Raw genomic sequence first — 9,324 nt, forward strand, 5'->3', positions numbered from 1 at the left:
AGGGGAGGAGTCATAGTGCATGAGGAAGGGGGTGCTGGCCCTGCTCCTCTCAACCAGCCTCCCACTCCAAAGCCCAACTCGCCAGGGTTTGGGGCTCTGTCACCCCTCTGCACCATGCTTTTCCAGGCCGGGCTGTGGACAGATTTGTAACAATGATGTTCACCCTTCGTGTTCTTCATGGCTTCCTACTGCTCCCGCGAGCTTTCTATCCTAGCATCTCCTGTCCTGCTCCTTCCACTTATCATCTCCCTTCTAAAAATGACAAGCTGATGTTCGGAGAGGTGACATGCCTTGCTAAAGCATCGAGGCCAAACTCCAGGTATATCTGACTCCGCATCAAGCCGTCTATAAACATAGCACGCCACCACAAACATAAAATCTTAATAATATCTACCATTGCTCGAGCACTTGCATGTTAAATGCTTGATCTTCTTCATTTTCTCTTAATCCTCACCATAACTCTATGAGTAGACCCAGGGACCCCCATTTTATAGTTGAGGTTCACAGAGATAAGGGAGCTTCCATAGAAAGCGGATGGAAGAGTCAGAATGGGAAACATGTGTGAAGGACTGCTGCCCATAATATTCATTATGCTCTCTCTTGCTAGAGTGTGAAAGGCTATCAAGAAACCCACAACTGGTGCGAGGACAACTAGGCTGTGGTTGTGAATGGACAGTGACACTGGGAGGCAGGGGCATGCAAATTATACCTCAATGAGGTACCATTACACTTCTTCACACTTATCAGAAGGGCAAACATTTCAAAGTCTGAATAGAAGAAGTATTGGAGGAGGAAGTGGGGAAATAAGAACTCTCAGAAATTGCTCAAGGGAGTGCAGATTAGTAGAAGATCTTGGGAGAGCGATTGTCCCCCCTACCACCTAGCTACCCTCCTTCTAGGGATGAGTGAGTTTTGTATATTTATGTACATGACATGAAGGGGGATGTTCCTTGCAGGATTTTTGTAATAAAGAAAACATAGTATAAGGGTCTAGGGCAAGAGCAGGTGCAAGGGGGCCCAGTTAGGAAAGGAGCCGAATCTTCCCGGGAGGTGATGGTAGCCCAAACCCGGCGGTGGCGGTCAAGGCAGGCGAGACTGAGACCGAGACCATGGGGGAATCTGGTTGGAGGTGAGGTGGGGAGAGGCGGTTGGGGATGGAGTCTGAGATGCTGTTTGACATCCATATGGAGATGCTGAGTAGCAGCCGGAAATATGGGGCTGAAGTTCAAAAGAGAGGCCGGGGCTGGAGATGTAAACTGGGAGTCATAAGCACATAGATGGTGTTTAAAGCCATAAGCCTGTTAACTTTTTTATTTCTTATAAATAAAAGAGCTGAAGCAAATATGATCGTGTTGACATCTGTTAATTCTGGGTGGTCGATACGATGGTGGTTGTAATACTCTTCTTTGTACTTTTTAGTAGGTTTGAACTTTTTAATAATAAAGTTAATTAGTAAATAGTTTATAAGGTGACAAGGCTCCAAACTGCTGACGAGTTCAGTCAGGAATGCCTCAAACCTAAAACACAGGTACTGGTAACTAAGTGAGGAGTCAAGTTCAAGTCCTCCCCTGCCATCAACCTAAGTTCAGTGACTGGGGGTTGACCCTGTTTCCCCATCCAAACAACGAGAAGCTGACCCACAATTTCTGAGGGTTCTTGCAGGGCTGGCCATCCAGGATTCAAGCTGGTGCCTCATAGGGTCCCTGCCAGCCCAGATGGTATCCACCAACCTCTCATGCCTAGTCTTCCAGATAAGGCCAGAAATACTCCATAAGAGGGCTCTGTAGATGGAAGTTCAGCTCTGCCTCCAAACAGATGAGAACTACATCGAGGGGAGTCAGAAAGAAAGGGCTCCACCGTCCCCAGGCCCTGGGACCCAAAAGGAATTAGGCTGAGTTTAAAAGCAGGGAACTAAAAGGGCACCTGGGTGGCTCAGTCAGTTAAGCGGCCGACTTTGGTTCAGGTCATGATCTTGCAGTCTGTGAGTTCGAGCCCCATGATGGGCTCTGTGCTCCAGCTCGGAGCCTGGAGCCTGGAGCCTGCTTCGGATTCTGTGTCTCCCTCTCTCTCTCTGCCCCTCCTCCACTCCTACTCTGTCTCTCTCTGTCTCTCAAAAATAAATAGAGGTTAAAAAAAAAAAAAAGTTTTGTAAGCAAGGAACTAAAACCCAGAGACTTTTAGCCACAGTATTTGAGAAGTTTGAATGCATCCAGTTCAGGACCCCAAGACAGGCTGAAGTCTATTAAAAAAAAAAAAATAGTCTATGATCCTCAAACATACAAATAGGTGGGTGGCTAAACCAATCTGCCAAGTTGTAATAGGCCCAGGTAATGGTAATGACACTACTACAATAATAAGTGTTTAAAATGCATTCTCTCACTTAACGATCATGAGGACAGTGCCGTAGGGTTATCATTTTCATTAGCCAGGCTTTGCTAATGAGAATATTGAGGCTCAGAGCAGTCAAGCAACTTGCCCCACATCATGCAGCAAAGAAGGGGCAGAACCTGGATTAGGAGCAAAGCAGCATGACCCCAGATCTCAAGCTGTTGACTGCTCTTGGTGAGCAACTCGTTCCTCTCAATCTCAACAAGAGCCGGAGAAGACAGCCTCAGTGTAACTCTGTTAATTGAGCCATTTACTCATCGTCAGCCCATAAATATTTATTGAGTACTCACTGTGTGCCAGCGCTCAGTGTGCCTGGCCACGGGGATGCTGAGATTAATATGGACTGACTTCATTTTTGAGAAGCATGCAGTCTAGAGAGAGAGGTCAGTATATAAACCAGCATAATAGAACCGATGGCTCCAGGCTGCTCCAGGGGGTGGGGCTCATACGTCTAGAGGGTCCCTGTAGGAGAAAGGATGGTGATTCCCAAAAGCAAAACACGGGCCAGGGTGTGGAGTCATGGCGCAGGACTCTTCTCTGACATCATCAAATGGCTGAACCTCCATTCCTAAACCATGAGTCCCAGAAACTTATTTCTGGCAAAAAACACTGGGCTCAGGAACATGTGTTTAGCTTTTTCCTTCATGAGAAGGGAGAAGATAGAGAACCCTGTCATTTTGTAAGAGAGGGGTATTGGCTGCTCCTTTGGAACAACCTGTTTCATTGTTTTGAGAAAGCCACTGGACATAAGCACGGAGGAGAGGCCATAGCTGGAGAGGGAGATATTTAGGACTCAGGCTCGAAGGACCTACAACTGCTATGTGACGAGAGAAGAGCTGCCATCGTCAGGACTGCTTTTCTGCAGAGAAGTTCTTACATCAAGACCCCTCGTTTGAGGGGGCAGTGGGGGTGGGGTAGGGGAGTTCATTAACCAATGGGATTTAAGAGCCCCACAAAACCTCTGAACTTGTGGGAGGGAAATGTGTTTTGTGCATTTTTTTTCCTGGGTAGAGGATCCAGAACTTTCATCAGATTTTCACAGGGCTCCTTGAATCCCGCCGGAAAGCTAAGGATCACTTCTTTGAAGATGAATTAACACATTTTTGAAATATTAATTTTCTAAGGGTGGATTTAAGCTGTGCCTAGAGCCATTGCATGTTCTTGGGGGTGGTGTGTGTATTCTTGTCTTCGTGCTCCATGCAAAGGTCTGGAGCTGAGACCCAGAAGACAGGCAAAAGGGCAAAAGGGGCCTGTGGATGTGCTTCTCCAGGCACTTGGAAGAAGGACGGCGGAACAGGAATGGGACAGCCTGGGGCACAGCTCAGCATGGACTCGACTGCCCCATGCCACACATGTTGTTTCAATCTGCACAGCCCAGCACCCGGGAAATATCTTCATGCTATGGGATAGAATTTTGAGATTATCATTCAGACGGGGCCTTCAGCAAATCACAGTGTCAATCATCCGAGGAAGAAGCCATTCCTGGCTCAGACAGGAAAGAGGGAGGAGAGATGGCTTAGATGAGGGTAAAGGACAATCCCTTCCTCGCTCTGGCCTCACGGGTTGGGCTAGACCTTCTAAGGCGTTAGTATCTGCTACAGGGCACACACATAAGAGGTGAAGCGGGGGAGCTGACCCTGCCAAGAGATGGACTTGGAAGGAAGATGAAGCCAGCCTCCAAACTCTGACAGCAGCCCTGCCCAGTCAGGGGTTTCCCGGGCTGAGATGTCCTCCTGACCTTCACAACTGTAAGCTCTGGTTTTACTCACCCTTGGCTCCCCAGTGCCCCGCACAATGCCAGCCTTTAGAAGGAGGTGAATGGATGAACATGCCTGGATCCCCTAGAAGGCTGTGAACTCCTTCCAGGCAGAGGCCATTTCTGGATCACTACAATATCACCCCTGCCTACCCTCCCCGTGTCCTGCTGATGACCACGGGGCTGAATCCCTTTCTCCTCACTAGAACTTCTCAGCTCAAACCCATGGTTCCACGGGTCAGACTGAGGCCTCGCTGGTCCTTATGGATAAGTAACGGAGACCCCGGCAACTTACAAAAAGGAGGATCTGCCTCCACTGGTTATGGCCAGGTCCCATCTTTTTTTGCCTTTCTGACTGGTAACCGTATTTTTCAGCAGAGGTCCTCAGTACCCACAGGCAGGATCCTCATGCATTTATACGTCTACTTGTCATTCACTCACTGGTTCATTTGTCCACTTATGTGTCCACTCACTCTCTCATTCATGTCTTCAGTCCTCTGACCATTCATCTCCTTCCTGTATTCATTCATCTCCTAAACATTGTGCAGAACACTGAGGAAGAGAGAGGCATCAGACACAAATCTTGCCTTTGAGAGCCCTGAGATTGGGGCACGGGGCACAAGAGCCATGGACATGCTCACACAGCAGAGTACAAAGTAGTAAACGTCATGAGAAACATACAAACGCATCACTGAGGGGTCACAGAAGTAAAGACTTCTTCCAGTTGAGAAAGGGGGAGATCAGAAGCAGCTTCCTGGAGCGTGTGTCATCAGTGGCAGCTCCAGAATTTCTACGTGGAGAGGGGGTGAAGGTGGCAGCTTTTGGGGGGCAGCCTGAAGCTGCATCATCAGGGAGCACTTTACACAAGACTGAAGAGCAATCTGCTGCCTATATCAGAGAATGCGGTTATGGTGAAGATGGGGGGCTCGTTCTCCCACAGAGCCCCCCTTGCTTCTACTACTCAAGAAATGGCGTTTGAGCTCATGCTTCGGTAAATGAGGAGGATTTATTTGGACTCGAGGCAGCAGGGAGAGATGAACACCTGACAGGAGCAAAGGCCGGATGTGGAAAAGTTCGGGACAAGTATGGGGAGCCTGGAGTCCTTAGGTTTTGGTGAGGCAGGTAGAAGGGAGGAGTGGGCAATGACCTGAGAAAGGTAAGTTGACCTTGGAATGCAAGACTAAGATGTTCGGGTTTCCTTCAGCAGATGGTGGGAACCGCTGAAGGTTTTGAGAATAACAAGAGAATAGCAAGAGAATAACAGGGCCAGTGCTATTTTGGGGGTTCTATCTCCGAAGCAGTGTGGAGAATGAAGAGAAGCAAGCAAGCCCACAGGAGGCTGGTTCCAGGCCCTTCCTAATGTTTAGGGGGGCAGAGCAAGAGCACAAATGGAGGTTCACATACCACTGGCTAAAATATCTAAAAGTTATAAATCAAATTGACAAATAAAATACATTCCATCCCCCTACCTTACAGAGAGCTTCATAGCCACCTGAAGGACCAGCTTCAAATGTTTAATTCTCAAATCCTCGCACTGGAAGGCACCTAGAGAGCTGCCCATGGCCCCAAGGCCCACCTCCCTTCTTTTCCCATCCCTAGCCTCTTCCCTCACTCCGAGAGGCCTCACGCCCACCAGTGGGCTCCCAGCCCACACATCCAAACTCTGTTTGCACCCCCAGCAAACAGCTACCTCCAGCCACCCTTCAGGCCTAGAGTGACACACACCAGCTGCCCAGCTGCCCTTGGGAGCCTGGGGCAGAGGTCTGAGCAAACCCTCGGAAGCAAGCCGGCTTGGGATGAGACAAGATTCCAGAATCCAGAGTGTTATGTGTATGGTCTAGAAGAGGTTGCGTACTTCGGTTGGGCACGTGCCCCTGACCTTTGGCCTTCTCACCCAGGGAGTCTGGAGGATATGCCAAAAAAGGCCCCAGTGGGACTTTCTAAAGCCCAAGGCCCTGGCTAGAAGCCCCCTTCTGCCCATGGTAAGGGCTTTTAGGACCAAGGGAGACGGAATGAGGCCCCGAGCCAGGCCCTGTGAAGAAGGGAGCAGAAATGGCAGGCTGCATAGGGCTTGGAGAGCAGATGGGTACAGCTGCCAATCTGAGCACTACAAGTACGCCCGGCTCCTTGACACCTTGGCACATGCGCAGATGGGTGGATGAGCCACCTGCATCCCTTCTGAGAAGCCACCTGTGTGACTGTACTGCCCTCCCTCTCCTCTGCCCTCCTTCTGCCCGCTCCCTCCAACCCCCAGCCCACAGCGTCTGGCCGGGCCGTGTGCAGGGCGTCTGGCCCCAGGGACAGGTGGGGTGCGCCCAAGTGCACACCTACACAGCTATAAATAGGGAGCCTCCAGCGGCTGCTGGCTCAGCTTCTCTTCCCCAGCTGTGATAGCACTGGAGCTTCTGGAACACCTGGACCATGGACCCCGGCGAATGCACCTGCATGTCAGGTGAGTAAGCATGCCCACTCTGGGGTCCTGGGACCTTGCACCAGCTTCCGACAGGGCACCCACAGGGCTCTGATGAATATTTCTCTCCCTCCAATTAGGAGCCGCCAGTGGGGTTTGTCTCGGACTGGCGACCTCTGGGACGGCTCCCACTCTGTGGCCTACCAGTCTGATTTGCTAGAATTGAGACCCTGGATCAGGGGGCACTTAGTGTCAGGCCCCCAGGGGCAGCCACCAGAGTTGAGGAAGTGCTGTGGCTCAGAATCCGGCAATCTGGTTTTGGTCCACTGCTGCCATTCACTCCTGACACTTAGTATTTCCAACACTCAGTTTCCTCATCCAAAAACCAGGGTCACTCATCCCCAGCTGCCCACCTCCCACTGTTGCGATGAAAGTGTTAAAATCATAAGGCATTTGCAGACGTCAGGGGAGTTATTAGAAGCATACGTGGGCTCCCGAGTCTCTGAAACTCCTTAATTTCACGTAAGCACGTAGCACAGGAGGAGAGAGGTCAGAGTTTGGAGACATCCTGGTCTTTTACCAAGAATCGTCACAAGCCTCTCTGGTCCTATACAGGACTATGTCTATACCCAAAACTTGCCAAAGAGACAGAAGCTTCCAGCACTTTGACACTCAAATGATAGGGGGGATGATTTCTTTTTTAAGTGTAAATGGTTTTTGTATGAAAACAAGCTATGGCTGCAGCTCTCTTTTGAGGTTATTTATGTCCCTGGTTCTTTCTCCTGGCCATTCAGGGTTGCCATCTTGCCTGATGCCTTGCAAAGGTGAGGAGGGTATACAAGGCTCCGACAGCCCCTGGGGGACCTGGGGCTTGGTGGACTTGGCCTAGTCTAGTGGTTCTCAACCCTGACTGTACATCAGACTGGGTTGCTTTTTAAAATATGATTCCCGGGGCCCCTGTGTGGCTCAATCAGCTAAGTGCCCAACTTTGGGTCAGGTCACGATCTCACGGTTCGTGAGTTCAAGCCCCGCATCCAGGTTCTCTGCTGACAGCCCAGGGCCCACCTCGGATCCTCTGTCCCCCTCTCTCTCTGCCCCTCCCCCTCTCAAAACTAAATAAACATTAAAAAAAATACGATTCCCTTTTCTCCACCCAGACTCACGAATCAGAATATCTCAAGGGTCGGACCCATGAATCTGCAATTTAGCAAGTGCCCCGGCTGAAGGGCTGGACACAGCCACCCCAGTTTCCATCCATGGTCTGTGACTGGGAACCACTAAGGGGCCCTGGCCACTTGTGTGATGCTCAACAGCATCTTCTATCCTCTTGCCCAGCCCCTCCCCAAGGACAGACCACTAACCTCGCCACCGGGACGATCTGCAGCACACCTTGTGTCCTTGTTCGATCTCAGTCCTTACGCTTGTGGCTCTGTCTTCTCTTCTAGGAGGAATTTGCATCTGTGGAGACAATTGCAAATGCACAACTTGCAACTGTAAAACGTGTCGAAAAAGTGAGTTATGCTGACCGGGGGCACCGCTGGCCAGAATCTAGGAAAGTCTGTTCCCTCCTTTCTCAACCCTCCAGCCAGCCATGGTGGTATTAAGCAGGTTCTGGAGGCCTTTGACCCATGCGGGAGTGATCTGAAATGAAAGCTGAGCAGAGACCTGGGGCAAAGCTCCTAAAGCTTGCAGCCCACCTGGGGATGGGGGCCTCCATGGGGTTGCGTAGGAAGAGGGCTGCGGGGAGGTCCTGTTGTGGCCAGTGGTGAACAGGGTGGAGCACTGGCCTGGAGTCATGAGCTCTGAGTTTTAGACTTGATCTGCCACTGACCAATGACCTTGAGCAAACCCCTTCCCCTCTCTGGGCATGTGGCATATTCTTGATGACTCCTGAGGACCCCTCTGGCTCTAACATCCCACAGCTTCCTGCCCCAGGTAGGAAGGTCTTCTGCTAATGTGGATAGAAGCCTGTGGCATGCTCTGCTTTCTCTAAGTGGTGGGAGAGGAAGTGGGAAGACGGGGGCGTGGCCCCCAAACTCACCTGTCTGTCCTGTGACCTTTTCAGGCTGCTGTCCTTGCTGCCCCCCGGGCTGTGCCAAGTGTGCCCGGGGCTGCATCTGCAAAGGGGGCTCAGACAAGTGCAGCTGCTGCCCCTGAAATGCATCCGTTGTGCTGGAGGCAAGGCCTGGGAAGCATCTGTACAGAGCATTAGTCGAGAAGTTAGAATTCTTGTACCATAGGTTATGCTTTTTATATATTTGCTCAGATGTGGTGTTGGTGACATTCATGTAAAGTGCTTGCAGCAATAAAGTTTCCGCTCATGGTTGTCTGATGGCTCAGAGCACTGTTTTACCCTAACCCAGCAGGACGGAGAAGGACTGACTCTGTTGCAGACATGGTAGGCGCCGGCCCGCATCCCTTCTGCAGATGGCAGCTAATTACCCAAACCTGCAACTCTGCCTCAGGGGGCTCTCTCCTGCTGCACGAGCTTGCAAGATGCCTGCACAGAGCAGGCCAGGAGTACTGGGAAATCATCGCCCCTGGGGACAGCCCTTAGCTCATGACAAAGAGGAGTTGGTGGACGAATACCCACAGCACCTTTATCCTTCCAGTGGGACAAATCTGTGACAGGTTCTAGACCATGCTCCAGAAGTCCCCAGCAGCAGAGCGCTCCAGTAGCCCACGGTGGTGACCTGCTCCTTAACATACGCCATATTGCCTTCCTTCCTTCCCCGCCTCACTTCTCCATTTTCCTACCAGTGCTTCCTGG

At 50.9% G+C, this 9,324-nt stretch overlaps 1 protein-coding gene across 1 annotated transcript; it reads left to right on the forward strand.

The window, feature by feature from the left end:
- The first annotated feature begins 6,472 nt into the window (after positions 1–6,472).
- LOC131500350 (metallothionein-4) lies at positions 6,473–8,881 on the forward strand. Its single transcript, XM_058709491.1, has 3 exons — positions 6,473–6,596; positions 8,000–8,065; positions 8,620–8,881. Exons 1-3 carry the CDS (start codon positions 6,566–6,568, stop codon positions 8,709–8,711), a joined length of 189 nt encoding a protein of 62 aa, XP_058565474.1. The 5' UTR covers positions 6,473–6,565; the 3' UTR covers positions 8,712–8,881.
- The last annotated feature ends 443 nt before the right edge of the window (positions 8,882–9,324 follow it).

Source organism: Neofelis nebulosa, chromosome 17, assembly GCF_028018385.1.
Source record: "Neofelis nebulosa isolate mNeoNeb1 chromosome 17, mNeoNeb1.pri, whole genome shotgun sequence".
NCBI lineage: Eukaryota > Metazoa > Chordata > Mammalia > Carnivora > Felidae > Neofelis > Neofelis nebulosa.

What these genes read in the sequence shown, in the direction of transcription:
- LOC131500350 (XM_058709491.1), top strand. Translation starts at nt 6,566, where the DNA reads ATGGACCCCGGCGAATGCACCTGCATGTCAG. An exon ending in CGAATGCACCTGCATGTCAG is followed by an intron (nt 6,597 to 7,999) that starts GTGAGTAAGCAT and finishes CTTCTCTTCTAG; the next exon opens with GAGGAATTTGCATCTGTGGA. An exon ending in CTGTAAAACGTGTCGAAAAA is followed by an intron (nt 8,066 to 8,619) that starts GTGAGTTATGCT and finishes TGACCTTTTCAG; the next exon opens with GCTGCTGTCCTTGCTGCCCC.